Source organism: Eupeodes corollae, chromosome 3 (genome assembly GCF_945859685.1).
Source record: "Eupeodes corollae chromosome 3, idEupCoro1.1, whole genome shotgun sequence".
In the NCBI taxonomy this organism is placed as follows: domain Eukaryota; kingdom Metazoa; phylum Arthropoda; class Insecta; order Diptera; family Syrphidae; genus Eupeodes; species Eupeodes corollae.
The window spans coordinates 82073107-82089987 of record NC_079149.1 but is presented as its reverse complement, the minus strand read 5'-3'; the positions used below and the strand labels follow the sequence as shown (position 1 = coordinate 82089987).

The window sequence follows — 16881 nt, the reverse complement described above, 5'->3', positions numbered from 1 at the left end:
AATAAATAAAATAAATAACTCAAATGTAAACAAAAATCAGTTAAAAAATCAACTTAAAGGGTCAACCCGTTGACTCTGTGACGTCCTAAAAATATATAAATATTCTGTGTCAACGGACGCACCGTCAACGTTTACAGCGTCAATGCTTAGCCAGGATTTGCTTTTGCTTGCTTTTTTTTCATATTAGGGTCTGAAATGAAAGAATGTTTAAATTGGTACAGTGTAAGCATATTACATAATTATTGTGTAGTTTTTTATTATTGTAGGTCAATAAATGACGTCTATTTTACGTCAAAAAATCAACGCGTTGACCGTTTACGTTGACCTTCTAATAGTAGCTTCAGACTTTTTTCTTTAATATTGTGCAGTGCGAAACAACTAAAAAAAAATTTGAAAAAATGAGAATTTATGCATGTTTACCTATTTTAAAACATATTTTTCTATATTTATCCTTTTGGAGTTTAAATACGTAGGTATATGAGTAAGTACGATAGTATGTGTTTAGGTGGGCAGGTTGTTGCGTAGATAAAAATGTAAGAAAGTTTCTAGGGAATAATTTTGTTAAATTAATGTATTAAACCAAAAAGATAACACAATTAGTTTAAGAACGTTCTATTCTCCTTACCCTCATTTTGGTTTTTATAAAAAACGGACAAATGGCTTAAGATTACTACACTATCTTCTTCTTGCTTCTTGCGTTCTTAGGAAAAAGGGCAAATGGTTTTGGTTTTTCAGGTGTAATTAATTGTTTAGGTAATCACGTTACAAAAATGACATTCTAATTTTAAGGAATTTAATTAAGGAATAAAGATCAAAAAACCTTAACATTCAAGAAATACACATCAAATTTCAAATCAAAATTAAATTCATTTTTTGTTTCTAACTAAATCTTTGTCAATTTTAATTTTCACATCAATTACTATTGATTTATTTGTATGTTGCTAACATCAAATCAACTAAAAAGAGTTTTTAAATAAGTGACCATTAAATCTGTTATTTGAACATGAATATATTTAGAATATAGCGGCTGGGATGCAACCCACACTGATAACTTCCCATTCCGATTATTACTTAACTGTTGGATTTTAATAAAAATGAGGTAAATGTCGCAAATAATATTTTCTGTGAAATAAAAAAGGTATTTGAGTTAAAAGTACATTTTTACCAAGTTTTAGTATTGTTTTTTTTTTTTTTTAAAACTGTCAATTCGATTTTTCTCATAATTTACTCCAGATGCAAAAAGTGATATTTTTCGTTGCATACAATTATTTTGAATATAAAAACATTTTTTGTTCCTAAAATATTCGAAGGAACAGATATTTTTTCCGTTTTTTATTTATTTACGAAAAACGTCTATTTTCCAAAAATGTACTGGGGTGGAATCGGCTAAGGTGATTTTTGATTGTCACCTTTGTGATCATAAAAAGTGATCAAATTAATTTTTGCGTCTGTGTAAAGTGATCACCAAATTTTGTTTAGAATTTGGTATCACTTTAAAAGAAATTCACTGACGTTTGTAACAATTTCAGTGGTTGTATTCAAAAACCGATCTGAAGGTATCCGGATTATTATGTTATTATAAGTTTTGTTGTACCAAGTAGCCACGATGATGTTCTGCCTGCACAATCAAATCAAATGGGGTGGCGCAACAGTCCGTTGTGAACCAGGGCCTAGTGACTTAAAACTCTCAACCATTCCTGTGTGCGAGTACTGTTGTCTTCCTGCACAATAGTCAGCATTTTACTTTTCTCGATGAGCACTCTGTCTCCATACAAAGCTGTCGTGAGCACTCTCGCCATATTTTGCATTTATTGCCAAAAAAATTAATCAAAAAATTGACTTACGATTATAGCGTTCACTATGTCTTCCTTTTCTACTGAAATACATATGCTCATTTTCCGAAGGGCGGAGCATCATAATATGACTCCCATCAATGCAGCCGATAAGAAACAAATAATATAATAAAAAAAAAACAAGTAACAAAATTAGTTTATTTTTACTAAGAAACAAAATCCTGACTCCAGGAATTTGATATTTTTCGTAGAAGAACATTTTTGTTGTGTTCTGAAGACCATTGATTAAATTTGATTGTAAGTGGGCACAATTTCCTCTCTATTTGTTTTAAGGTCAAAGAAATAACCTCACAAATAATACTTTGGCCCATTGGAGCTGACCAGTCAGCGCCAACTTGCCTTTGGTAGCCACCACCTCCAAGAAAATTTAAAGTCACTGCTAATCGAAGAATAGGGGGAATGTGTGTTGACCGCATTCCAGCTGACAAATCCAGAAGAATAAAAAATAACAAGTTGTAATAAATAGGTATTTATATGTGAACAAATATATAGCACATATGCGTACTTACTTTGGACTTGGAAGATCAAGAATGTTTATTTTAGTGCGGAAGTTAATCCTCAAGAGCCGGACATTTCTATTATGATTAATATAATGTAAAATCAAAGGCACAAACACATTTATATTGTCTTTAAATTTCAGCAACTAAAAATAAAAATCAATTTCCAATGAAAGTGACAACTAAAGAGATGTCACCAGAAAAAGTCACCAAATCGTGATTGTCACCGGTGACTATCACCCTACACAGACCGAATTTGTTGATTGTGACTGTCACCTATCACAAATCACCTTACCCGATTCCACCCCTGGTTTGGTATCACGTAACAATACAATGTATAATATAAAATTTAACTCAAGTCGCTAGCGTCATTGTTTCACCTATGCTATGGTAAAAAAAAGCACCCACTCAATCTGTTTGAAAGTCTTTTATGCATGATTCTTCATTATTATCTGAAGTCAATATCTCCATTGGTTCTTGAGCTATGGAGGACGAAAAAAATTGCAGAACTTACGGAAGTACGGACTCACGGGCGTACGTACACACACACGGACATACATCTTTCTAAAAATCGTTTATTTCTTTTTAATAATTTATCTCTAAAAGAAAACTAAACAAAAAATGTTCCCACTATTATTAGCATGGTTTTAAAAAATCTGTCTCGTTTGAAAATGATTCGAAAAAAGTAGGTAAAACCTTAATTTTTCTAATTGGCAATCAAAAAAAAGTTTATATTCTAATTCTTATTTTTTATTGTTGTGTTTTTTTTTTAATTTTCTTTATTCCCAATCATCCAATCAAAAAACAACATTATACAAAATATAAATAATAAATTATAACAAAAATGTTTTGCATTGCCTCCCTCGAACTTTCGCTGAGTTTGTACACATTCTTCTCTGTTTTCTGTTTTTTTAATAATATGGAAATTTATTATTTTATGTTGGAATTCTCGCTCATTTTTACTCCCACCCCAATACATTCCATATGCAAAACATGTGGAACGAATTGTTTAGGAAGTCGTAAGAAGATGTCAGGTCGAGCGTTCCTCTTCATGATAGTACAATTCAAATTAATATACAAAGACTTAAGTCTCTATTTTCGTTTACCCAATCATTGTAGCGTGTTCCAAGCAGAAATCCTGGCTATAAAAAAAGTCCTATCCTGGCTTAGAGAAAACGTTATATCAACTAATGATATAGGTACGCAACTTCTCGGATAGCCAGCTGAGTCCCTAGGCTCTGTCTCCACTAACTCGCTAACAGCCCTAAATTGTCGATCATCTCTTACGGAGATGGCTACACAGTTTAACATTCACCTTTTCTGGGTGCCGGGCCATAGAGGTATTCCAGGAAATTGCAAATCTGACGAACTTGCAAAAAGCGGAACAACCTTACCTCTGCTGGCTCACAATGCTAGCATAGGTATCCCCTTAGTTGAATGTGAACTCATGCTAAAGCAAGATACCATAGAGAAAACAAACTTCAGGTGGAATAACACCACCACCTGTTTAGCGACAAAACTAATTTGGCCTAATCTCAGCGCCAGGCGCTCAAAACAATTAATCTCTCTGAGTAGATTACACATTAGCTACGTTATAGGTGTCCTGACTGGGCACTCCTTATTCGACTTGGAGCCCCTGCAAATGATTTTTGTAGGAGTTGCATGGACGAGGAGAAGATAATCTCTTATCGTGCACATGCCCTGCCTTATCACAAAGACGTAGAATCCACCTTGGAGACTACTACTTCAACGATACCAGCGATCTAAAAAATTCTGACATTATTTGTCGCCTAAGCGTCATTCGGTGCTCCAATTGGTTCGACGAGTTAAGCTGATCAACTGATCCATGTGGTATCACAACGGACCATACTTTGGTCTAAGTGTGTTGGACTTCCCAACCTACAGCCACTTTAACCTAACCTAACTTATACCCACCCTTAAATCCTCGTAACTAAAATATACTAACCAATAAAACGCTTCAATAATTGGATAGGTAACTAGTTTTTATTTGGAAATATTATGTATAACTACATTGCTGATAATTAATTACGTAAATCATGTGCTTTTGGTCAAATGAAATGTTATTAATTAAATTTGACACAATTACTGTATGTCATAACTACTTAGAGAGAAACTACATACATTTTCTTTATGCATACGTTACTTTGTTGTAGTAGACATTTTTATTTTTGTTTGTTTATTATTGAACTATTTATTTAACTTATTAATTGAAACTATAAATAAACTATAAGATAATTTAAAATTAATATTGCATGTTTATCATACAATTGACTAGTGACATACTTCTTTAAAATTCTTTCAACTATATTTAGGAGCAAAAACATTTGCGCAAATGTAGAGTATGTGAGTTTTATTCTTTCTTTTAAATTATGTTAATTATTTTGTTCCTCTAGGTCATTTTACGTGAAAATGTAGAAGTATTTTTTTTTTCTTATAATTTATGGATCAGAACTTATCTATTTCTTCAAAATAGAAGAGGAATTAGAGCATTGTTAGATGATAAACAAGCTTGAGATAGTCAAAATCTTCGAGCACTCGTGTCACCTTGTGCTTGCGCTGCAGTTTGGTAGACCCTTTTGCTGCTTGTTAGTATTTGATTGGGAAGCCTGACCGGCAGGAGCTGGAGTAGGAGCAGGATGTGCCGCTGCGTGTGAGTTGGCAGCATTTTCGGACCGTTGGCGGTGGTGGTGGTGGTTATGGTTTCGTCGACCTCGAAAATGTCTGCGATTAGAATGATGGTGGTAGTTGTTATTTGTTGGATCAGAAGGAATACGCTGAGATTGCGACACCACAGGAGAAAAGTTGGTGCTGGCATTGGCTTCAGATTTACTCAAATCATTGTTGACTTGGTTTGGTTTTCGGTTTGACGATGGTGTTTGCGGATTGCGTACACTTGTTTCGCCAGAGCAACCGGATTTTTTAAGGGCGTTTTGGTCCAATGGCAGCCGATCTTTTAGATAATTACTAGAATTAACTTGTTCTTCGGTAGTGCAATGCGTTGGTTCGATAGATATAACTGAGCCAACTTCGGCTTCCACGTCTATGATGCCACCTCTGTTCTTCTGTTGGATAAAAAGATTAGACATTTTCTTCTGAAGAACAACTAGTTCGTCGGTTAATTTAAATTCAGGAGCGTTTATGAGCTCTTTTGGGGGTGCGCAGGCTCTTAAAGACTCCGATTCGTCTTTGATTGTCTCGCGGCAAACGGGACAACTTGCCTTGAAGGGTTCCGAGGCCTTTCTAATCCAAGCAGGCAGTTTTTCCTGTTCCTCTTGGTGGTTCTTACGGGCAGCTATTAAATGACGAGCCAAGCAATAGCTATGCAAATAATGATAACATTCGGTTTTGGTAAACTCATCACCGTCCCTAAATCCATATAAACACACAACGCACTGGCCACTAGGAAGATTGCTTCCAGATAAATGTTCACGAACAACTTCGATTAAATCAAAAACAACAGGAAAACCTTGGGTTTCTTTAAGCTTTTCAACACACGCTTGTCGTATTATATCCAAACGACAATCATCCAAACCCCTCGGTTTGACGAGATTAAATTTTGGACTTGTCTCGGGGTAACCTTGAGAAGGTATAACTTGAAGATCTACACAGATGTATTGTTCTTCGGAGTCAAACTCAACAGACGGGAAAATAGTTGTTTCGATTATTTCTGGATCACCAGTTTCCGAGTTTCTGTTTATTCGTACGTCATCCATTAGAATTGCTTCCAACGATTCGATTTCGTCCAGCAGCACATCCATGGTATTTGATATATTTGTTTTTTCTTGCGAAGATACCTTTGTTCGTGATAAAATTAGTTACAGAATTTTAATTTGATTGTAATCCCAATCCTCAATTTTTATCCAACTTATGATTTTATAAACTTTGGTTGATGAATGATGTTGAAGCCAACTCCTTTTTGTCGATTTTCGGTACACAAAAATATCTCTATTCAAAAGATAGATAGGAATAGAAACTCTTCCAATTTCCAATGGGATTCCGGGTCGTTTCCAAGCAAAAGCAATCTATTTCTATGACAAAAATCTTCGTAAGTGTCACCCTGTAAAACCCATTTGTTGTAAGGGGCAGTTAAAACTATCAATTTTTTCATCAAAGTTATTACACTCAGACTTTCTGTATGCTGCGTATTTCGAATATTTTCTTTTGAACACTCAGCCCTCTCTTTCATTTGTTGTTTTCATCTTATATGTTGTTAGATGTGTAAGACCTTTATAGGATTCTTTAAAACTTCCAAGCAAAAGAAAAAAGGGAATTCGATTAAAATCTGTTGAGAAAATAAATATGACTTCAAATCCTTCACTTTCTTGACAAAAGAACTAAGATCGAATGATAAACCATTGTTTTTAAATTATATAAGGATGAATGAAGAAACGTTTAACCTGGTTTTGTTGCTCATTCAAAACGCCATTAAAAATATAACATTTTTAAAGACGCAATTTCGCTAGGTGATAAGTTGGCTGTCACTTTGTTTTAACAGGTGAACGGGTAGTTTGGAAACCATTCTAAATTAATTTAGTTATAAGGTCTTTCCTCCACTTGAAATTTTTCTTTGGCATATTTCTTGTTTACTCGGAAACACTAGAAATATTATATCTTGAAATAATCATAAACAATTGTGCTTAATTCACTTTATTTGAAAACTAAACTTATAATAGAAATAAAGTACAATAGGTATCAGATCAATTTTTACTTGGTCTGACTCGTTCGAGAACTGAAAATGTAATAACAAAACGTCAGAAATATAGGGCGGTATGTACACATAGGTAGTAATATATATATGTAAGTGATCGGGTGATCAGTGACGTACATGTATATGTACTATAAATATGTAACAATCTCCCCACTCGTTAAACGTCTTAGGGTGAGTATCTCAATGGGCCTCTTCGAATTCTTCCGGAACATCGAGGTATGACTGTTGGAGACCTTGCCTGTATGTTTCGTATTTGTCTTGGCTGTTGACTAATTGTGACTGCAGGTGGAGTAGATGGCACTGGAGCTGGATCTGGACTTGTCGAATCTTCGTAGAAACTAACTCGCCTTTCTAAATTAACATCTGGATTTGAATTTCGAATTGTTGAAGTATATTCTTTGAGCTGGTCGATGTGTCTTTTATGTCGAACTCCCTTGTATTCAACTTCATAGTGTAGGCTTCCAAGTTTAGTAACTATCGTTAAGACTTTTTAAAGTATTTCTATTTCACCTACTTTCTTACTTATTTGAGTCCTTCTAAAAACGTCTGAGTGTAATAACAGACATTGAAAACAATCATTTAATTTTTTGACAGGTTGGTCATGGTTATAGCTGTCATCGAAAAAGTCTGTCATTAAACAAGCACATTTTCTGATAAGGGGCCAGCTATAGCTATCATTGAAATCAATCCGGAATTTTTTTTGAATGGATATTTGACAATGTCTCCTTTGATAAGAAATGAAAATTATATACTGATCATTTGGAAATCACTTACAGCATTGTTTTAAGAAAAAAAGTAATTTTTCGCTAAAAATTACTTTTCTATTTTTCGAACAGAAATTGCTTTTCCTGAATAGCTGAATAATTTCTGTTCAAAAGTGAAACAAATCGTTCCGATGATTTTTGTTCCAATATCACAAAATTCCAATGACAGAATTTTGTCAGTAAAAATTAGTCCATGGATTTGAATCAGGAAGTTTTTTTTCAATGACAACCAATTTTGTTGATTAACCTGCCTGAAATCCACCGACAAGTTTTTACTGACAGAATTCTGTCATTGGAATTGTGTAAAATAGGAACACAAATCATTTGAACAATTTGTTTCACATTTTGACATAAAAAAGTCAGCTGTTCAGGAAAATTAATTTCCATCCGGAAAATAGAAAAATACATTTAAAAAAATCAATGCGTAATTATACTTTTTTTCTATAAAAAATGTTTGTGATCCCGATCGATCAGTTAATAATTTTCATTTTTAATTACAGGAAAACGACGTCAAATATCGATCCAAAAAAAATGAGACAAATAATCTCAAATGAGCACTGAGATTTTTTGCGGAGATTTCTGAGACAAAAAATTCTTGGATTCATTTCTCAATTTGCTTGCTCACCCAAAACAGCTGTTCAGTTTTCATTTGTCTGGTGTGGCGAGTAATTTAAATAATTTTTAAGAAAAGAAATAAAATTTAAACATTTTTATAAATTAATTAACATGAGTAAAGAAGTTCAGCAAATTTTTGAGGTCGACGGGCTGCAATATCTTTTGATCGATACAGCCGAAAATAAAGATATATTGAGAACTGGTTTTGCTATACATTTTAATAGTTTTTTTCCAAAAGTAACAAAGAATTATCAATAGAAAAAAATAATAAATTCAAATCAAAAACTACAATTGACAACATATGTTTTTGACAGCTTATGTTTGTACGGAGATTCTTGGCCCACAAAACGATTCTGCCTCCGTCAATCTGACATTGAGCGCTCAGTTAATGGTACACGCCTAGTAAGTCGATGATTAGATTTGCACTTCAACCAAATTTTAACAGCAAATTTTTGCCATATTTTAATTATTAAATCAAAAAAATAAACTAAAAGCAGTGTCGATTTTCGCTTTGTTATTCAATCTGTGATTTAAAGTTATAAAAACAATTAGATCATTTTTGATATTAGTAGTTTGACAGATCAAACATTTCTAACATAATGATTCTTAATAATTCCAACAAATTTTAACTATGACACTTGACACATTTTGTGAAATAAAAACAATATATACCTCCAGCATTTCAGTTAGCTTTTAGGCAAAAAAAGGTCAGATTGACAGAGCAAGAGAATTGTGAATTATATTATAACAGAAGTCATTATTCATTCTCTAATTGGCTTTGAATTTCTGCCTTTTTAAATGGTTTTATAGAATATATTATATACACATATAAAGAGTAATAAAGCGAATAATTAAAAAATCGAACATTCAAAATTGTATTCTTAGAGTTATGACAGGTTTTTAAAATTTACAATTATTTTTCCACCAAACCTACAATGGAAAAGTATAGCTCAATAGATGGAATCACTTCTAAAAGGGATATATGGGAATATGAATTGACTGGTTGTCAACTTTGTTGTTCCTCGCAACCAAAATTCTGCTAAAACATCCTTTATCATCGTTGAAGAAACTCTACAAAATATATCAGTATTTTAATTTCATTTAAGGATAACATGAGTGTGCTTTCTTCCGACTCTTTGACGTCTATTGATTTAAAAAAATAATATTGTGACAAGGTATAGTTGTTAATTTTGATTTTGACAGTTATAGTTTATTTTGAGATGACACAAAAATGTATTGCGAATTTTAAATACTTTTAAAAATATATGTGATAAATATGTATTTATAAAAAGCATTGATTGTTATCTACAGTACAACAAATTCTTAGAAGGTAAATATTGCCAGAAATAAGGTGTAAGTAAAGTAACATGTTAAACAGTATATAAGTAAGTCATATTTTGAATCGGACCTGAGTTAATTTTATGTAGATTTTTTTCCTTTTTTTATATGAACAATCAAAAAAAATTATTTTGGTGACTCCACACTCTTCTATTGTACTAACAACAGTAAAAAGTTAAGTTATTTCAAAAAATTATAAATGTATATTCAATAAAAATGCAATTTGCATAGTCTATAGAAAATTATTTTTCTTTTGACACTTTATCAGATAAAATAAGTTAAGGAAGACTTATTAACAAAATAATAATAACATCAATTTTTGTATTCTGCTTTTTGCCAGCTATACATGACAGAGCCACAGATCCAAATGGACAAGAGCCGTTCCAAAAACAGACCGTAATGTGGGGAAACTGAAGTGGCTCTGTCGATTCATTTGAATTTTCAGGAAGTCAAAATTCAAGAAACCCGAGTCAATGAGCCAAGGCTCTATAGGAATCAAACGAGCCAATTAGTTCTGTCTGTTTACACAATCTTATCTTGTCATCTAAAAATTATTAACTATCTCAGTCTGTCTCATACCATAATTTCTCTCTTCTTCTCTCTGCTCCTTCCCTCTTTTTATTTTTTTCTGGGTCAGTTGTCAACTTTAATTATTTGGGGTAACTATTTAGAGCCATGTTTTTCCGCTTAAAATTTTCATAATTTAAGACTTTTTTCCTAACAAATGGCTGAAAACTTTTTTTTTTATTTTATAATAATACTAGTTTATTAAAATATACATGTATTTGTTTGTGCTGGAATGAAAAATATAAAAATAATTAATCTGTCAAATTAGCTGTAACTTAGTCGTGTATGCTGGGAAAATTTGGAACGTTTCCATTTGAACCAGGTACAAATTCCATTGTACAATTATATCTACACGGTTATAGTAAGGTTTGAGAACTGTCAAACGATTCTTCAAGAAAATACCTAGATGAGTAAATTTTGATATGGTATAGAACTACCAATTATGAGAAAAAATATTTCTACAGTATATCGGACCGAAAAAGTAAACTTATGCAACTATGTTCACTTTATATGCCGAATCTTTCAATGTTAATAAGAATGTTGCAGATGTAGAATCAATAAGATGATAGACTTTGCCTTTTGAAAATGGTTAAAATGGTAATGATTAATTGCATTGAACATGCCAACAATCACAAAGTATTTTGTATTTATTTATATATTAATTTTCCCTGTCTGTATGCTAATGATTTGAATTTAACCTTTTTTATTATTAAAAGTTTTGCTGTGTCTTCAACATTTAATTTTTAGTGTCTCATAATCTTTGTTTTAATAAAAGTTTAATAAAGTAAACTACTTAAAAATAAGTGTTTATTGTAACTAAATAAATGCCAAAGTACTTTCCTTGTTTATAAATAACAAATGTATTTTATAAGCCTCATATGAGCGCTTGAAACAGCCGCCCTAAGATAGACTTCCAGGCCTTACTCATCTTGGAACTAAACTGGAAAATGTATTTTGCTGGAAGTTTGTGTTTCTCTACTGACACATGTTTTCTTGTCTGTACTTTTTGTTGTCTTAATGACTTATGCCTTCTGTTGTGGTTTTTAGTAGTATAGTAGTTTGTAAAATATTATATTGATATTGAGTTGTGATTTTCATGTTTTATATTTATATTGATTTGAATGAAGTATTGTTCTGAAAATTAATCAAATAATTCAGAAAGTTTGTATTTGAATGAAAATGGATAAAGCCGACGAGAGCCAAAAAAATGATGTACCCATGGAAAATGCACAACACCAACAATGGCCAAAAAAGAAGAAGCCCGATTTGAGTTCCCTACCAACTCGGCAATATCTAGATCAAACAGTTGCACCGATCCTTTTACATGGCCTACAAACATTAGCTCGGGAAAGACCTCCAGATCCAATAAGTTTTTTGGCTGCATATTTGTTGAAACATAAAACCCGCGTTGATGAAGCTATGACCGACGGATCGTAAATAAGAAATTAAAAAATTCTTCATTTGTTATTCACAATTATCTCGATTTAAATAAAAATCAATATTGTTTACCTTTATTTTGTAAAGATTTAAGAAATCTTATATGTATAGTATACATTTTCATATTTCATAAGTTTTATTGAATGATATTTTAATTGGATGTGCGAAGAGCCTGTTTAGGAATTGGGTATCCAAGATCGTTGAAAGTCGTCTGAATAGAGAGTTATTGATGTAATGCTAACATCAGTATGATATTTTAGCCGTGAGAATAAATGAAAGCTTTAGTTGAATAAATAAGGAAATTTATTGGACCTTTTGACTTGCAACTCGCAACAATTACCGTATGCGATTATGGTCAGGGATGGGGGCATCTACAGCTTTTATGCCAAATCCGAAGAGTTAATATGAGAGAACACACTCTTCATGACAAGAATTGCTCTTGGAGGTTCTGATAACTTCTCCCAAGAGGCATTACACGTGATAATCCCAATCAGATAGAATGGGAAGGGATTAAACCCAGACATCTTGCGTGACAGTCCTGCGCAACAACCCTCACGCAAAGGGTACTACTTAAGCTAAACATTTAAAATAAAAGCCAGGTTTTATGCGAATAAAATAAAGGTTTCTGTGAATAACAAATTTAAGTTAGGATTTTGTAGCTACAAAAAGCTAGAAGCTTTGACTAGTTCATATTGTGTGATAATCGTAAGTTATAAAGTTATAATGTGATTATGGTAGCGTTTATACGTCTAAGACAACCAAAACAAAAATCTTAAAATACGTAGAAATTACATTGAATTCCCCTTCAATCGAATACGATGATAGACCTGAAAACTTTTAGATTAAACAGGATTTCAATTCGGTTTAGGACATGATTTTGGAGTCAAAAGCCCTGCAGTGTGCAAAACGCACGAGCTCATGTCAAGCAAGGATATGTAAAAGACTCATATATCAATATCCTATCCTCTCAGTCTCACAGAAGACAAAGCACAAAGGCAAAATACATGTTTCATATAACTTTTAGCTCTATCTACTACACCCATAATGCTCCAAAACCTCAATGATTTGTCATTTAAGACCTTATAAACTATCAATGCAGATGAAGTGTTTTTATACAAATTATAAAACCAGAACTGCACTGCACAGAATGCATTATGTTAAAACCGGTCTTTTATTTAAAATAAAGTACAAATGCATGTAGTATGGATAACAGTATAATTTGTTAAATCCTATAAGATTGTGAAAAAAATCCTGGCTTATTAAATTACCGTAGTTTTTATTCATCTGTATTTCTCGTAATACACAAAATATAGGGCATTTATTCCAAAAATAAAAATGCTCGTATGGAGTCAACATTAGTTTTTGGACTAAAAATCTTACCATAACTTTAGAGTAAGTTTATATTTTACACGTTTCAGGATAAGTACATAAATACTAACCACTGAGATTGAGACTGTAACGAGCCACTTTGCCTGTGTGGGGTCGTGACTGGCTTAATTCAACCCGTAGCTCAGCGGTTTAGAAGGTTCTTCAAACCAGGACTCATCACACTACCCGGTGGTAGTGATGCGCGAGATATTTATCTTAAACCCTCCCTACCTGGTTGTCTTCCTCGCTAGGAACAACCCCATTCCTCGGCTTCTTTTCCTTACCACTTCTTCCCCATTTCCCCTTCACTCTCTCATTCATTTAGAAATAAAACTTAAGCCATCATCTTCATGGTTTTAGGCTTCATAAAAAATCCATATCGTTCCTATTTAAATAACAAAATATTTTATCGAAATATTTAAAATTTAAAGGGCTTTAATCTTAATTCATTAACGCCCGATGTCTTGACAAAGTTCTAGCCCTTAAAATTCGGTTTAGTGAAATTTTAGAACTCATTTCAGTTCTACGTCATTTCTTCACCAAGTTCTAACGCGTTAGAACTTCGATTTAGAACTTTGTTATAGTTAGAACTTCGATAAAATTAGACCCTCAAATTCGGGGATCTAGTGCCTTAAAACTCGGTTTAATTTTAATTTCGTTTTTTCAACGAGCGAAATGAAAATTAATTGAATTTCTAATCATTTTCGGAAAATATATTAAAAGACAATAAAAAGCGAATAACCTACGAAAATGGATCTTATTTTATAATGATTTCCTTTTTATGGACGATATCCTGGAAGAACGGCGTATTTATCGAATGCCAATACGTGCAACAATTAACACATGGGACGACACCGATTTTTTTCGGCGCTTCCGTTTAACAAAACAAACGTTTTTAACTGTCCTTCAACTAGTGGCAACATCCGCAACCACGGTAAAATTTGTAATAAATTTATTATGCATATGTAAACTTCATAGTATATTATATACATACTTGATTGGCTATAGGACTCGTTATACATTGGAAGAACAACAATTGCTGATTTGTCTGCGTTTCTTGGCTTGTGGAAATATGCAACTAACTGTTGCCGATGTCGTGCATGTGTCTCCTACGAGCGTTTGTCGTATACTCCCAAAAGTTTGTAACGCATTGTTACGTCACCTACACTCTTTAGTCAAAATGCCGGCAAATGCAGAAGAACTAAGAGCAGCTGCTGTAGCTTTTTATGATATTGGGCGATTTCCACGAACAATTGGAAAATACAATTGACGGGTGGAGAATTGGTGAGTTTTTAAAGTGTATGTGCTAATGTGCATTCTTTTAATCAATATTTGTTTTAGAATGAGGCTTTTCGAAATCGGAAAGTTTGGTTCTCGCTTAATGTGCAAACCATTTCAACTGCCAATTTAAAGGTTTTGAATGTAGTCGCACGTTGGGCATCTGTGCGACAAGAATTTGAACAGGGCGGTATGGACAATATATTCTTGTTGGTGATTCTGGGTATGCAAATACCAGCTATTTGGCAACCCTTTACACAACAACCCGGATATTGCCAATAATCAACGGATGCAAGTTTACCAATCCCGCATCATCCGAACACGTAATGTAGTTGAACGTCAATACGGAGTACTAAAACGTCGTTTCCCCGTTTTGGCCTACGGCATGCGCATGAACATTGAAACTATTCAGAAAATTATTACATCGTGTTGCATTCTACATAACATTTGTATCGAGAGGGGCGAAATGATTCTACCGGAAAATCCTGACGATGAGGAGCTTTTGAAAACGGGCATAGTAGAAGGAGATATAGAGAATGGGCCAGTGGGAGTTGAAGGTGGTCAGCATCGAAGTCGTCGATCAGTTCGCGAAGATATTTTGGCAACATTGTGAAAAAGGGACTTTTTTAATAAATATATAAAATAAATCTATTAAAGCTGAAGAGTTTTTTCGTTTGAACGCGTAATCTCAGGAACTACTGGTTTGAATTGTAAAATTCTTTTTGTTTTGGATAGTCCATTAGTCGTGGAAGGCTTTAGGCTACTTTACAATAGGCTGTGACCAATAGGACCGAAGAATATATGGAAAGTGTTGAAAAAACGGCAACAGTATTAACCCTGCAGTCGTCGCGCGGATTACTATTGTAATCCACTCATACAAAATGGAGTATTCCTAAGAAACTAGTGGTAGGGATTTTTCATCTCTTTTAGTATTTACAGTTAAATAGATAGAACAGTTAGTTAACTTAACTTAATATAACATGTAATTACATTTAAAGCCAAAATAAATTTGAAAAAATTAAAGCATTTTGGTTTTATTCTAATTTTAAAATGCATTACATATGTAATCCACACGACGACTGGTGTAACATTTTGGTGCGCGACGACTGCAGGGTTAACCATGAAAATTTCACAAATATCAGTTAGGCTATTTTGGAATCTAAAATACACAAACAAAAAAACACAAGTACATTTTTATACATTATAGATAGATAATTATTTCATGAATGATAAATACATATATGTAGGTATACAGTGAGAAAAAAAAAAACAAACCGTAGAAGTCACTTCTTTTGCAGGCGGTTTCCTTCACCTCCAATCTCGCCGTTATGATACAGTTTCCTCAATGCTTCGCTGACGACTGAGTCACTCTGAGGTGATAAGTCGAGCAGCACTGAAAGCTCATCACCGCAGTTCCTTGTAATATCACTTGCATTGGTGGCTGCCTCACAAAATGTTATGATGTCACCAACTCCCAATACGTTGGATTTATTTTCGATCGCAACTCCATCTGCAAAATTGCGAGAGTTTTTTAATTCCTGCAATGCATCAGTGCAGATTGCCAGAATTCCAGCTCAAGACTTCTTGCCTAAGTCTGGCTCCAATGACGAAGCCGCATCCAAATAAGCGCTGTTGGTTTTCCAGGTAGCAGTCACCATAGTAAATATCGCAGTTTTTCATCCTCTTTTTGCCCGGCCCATTAAATCGTATTTCCTGAATGGCGGTGATGTCTGCTTTATAGCAGTCTATGGCCTCCGCTAATTCTTCGGCCGCACGTAGTCTGTTAAGGGACCTAAAATTTTACGTGCATATCCGAAGTTCGTCGTCCTTAATTCGTTTGCGTTGGTTGTCAAAAGTAAATCCGTCCGTATCCGAGGCTTGTTGGTGCTTCGCAACTATGAAGCTTTTACGTGGCCAGGAAGTCACCCCGACGGCACAACCCCCCACCTGGAGGGACAGATCCTAAGTATACCTCCAAGGATTGGGAGCCGGATAAAACCACTCCTTATAGGCCTGGGCTCCGAATAAGTCGAAGAAGCCCTATAAGGTGTTTACTAAGTAGTTCAACCTTACTGGAACTGTAGACGCCACCGTTGATTCCATCTCGGGAATTCCTCCGATGCCGTCTGGATAAGAAGAGGTGCCTTAGTGGAAACACCTCTATCCACCTCTCTCGTTTGCTGCCCCAACAACTTTCCACTGGGGTTGGAACCCAATCTCCAGTTGAGGTACTAGGCTCCCGATGTTTACCACGGGGAGGTAAGAGTAGGAGTTAATAGACAGAGGTTGGTTTTGAGAAAAAAAACCTGTGGACGCTTGTGTCCTCTTGAATGCACATGTCTACCATTTGAACATCCGAATCAGTCATCTACCTCGTTAAAATGTTGAATTTAGTCCTATTTCCAGTGCAAAGATCGATGACACATCAACCTTGT

General features: G+C 34.0%; 2 protein-coding genes and 1 long non-coding RNA gene across 3 annotated transcripts; 2 read left to right on the top strand and 1 right to left on the bottom strand.

Annotated features, from left to right (window-relative positions):
• Positions 1-4335: 4335 nt before the first annotated feature.
• On the bottom strand, positions 4336-6317 carry LOC129951989 (E3 ubiquitin-protein ligase RNF25). Its single transcript, XM_056064394.1, has one exon. It carries the CDS (start codon positions 6127-6129, stop codon positions 4912-4914), a length of 1218 nt encoding a protein of 405 aa, XP_055920369.1. The 5' UTR covers positions 6130-6317; the 3' UTR covers positions 4336-4911.
• A 5054-nt stretch (positions 6318-11371) lies between these two features.
• LOC129950313 (protein dpy-30 homolog) lies at positions 11372-11902 on the top strand. The gene has a single exon (XM_056062207.1). The coding sequence runs from the start codon at positions 11537-11539 to the stop codon at positions 11798-11800; it is 264 nt and encodes an 87-aa protein (XP_055918182.1). The 5' UTR covers positions 11372-11536; the 3' UTR covers positions 11801-11902.
• Positions 11903-12656: 754 nt separating this feature from the next.
• LOC129951219 (uncharacterized) lies at positions 12657-15060 on the top strand. Its single transcript, XR_008782151.1, has 3 exons — positions 12657-14102; positions 14177-14452; positions 14510-15060. It is a non-coding gene; the product is annotated as an uncharacterized LOC129951219 (long non-coding RNA).
• The last annotated feature ends 1821 nt before the right edge of the window (positions 15061-16881 follow it).

What these genes read in the sequence shown, in the direction of transcription:
- LOC129951989 (XM_056064394.1), bottom strand. Translation starts at nt 6,129, where the DNA reads ATGGATGTGCTGCTGGACGAAATCGAATCGTTGGAAGCAATTCTAATG.
- LOC129950313 (XM_056062207.1), top strand. Translation starts at nt 11,537, where the DNA reads ATGAAAATGGATAAAGCCGACGAGAGCCAAAAAAATGATGTACCCATG.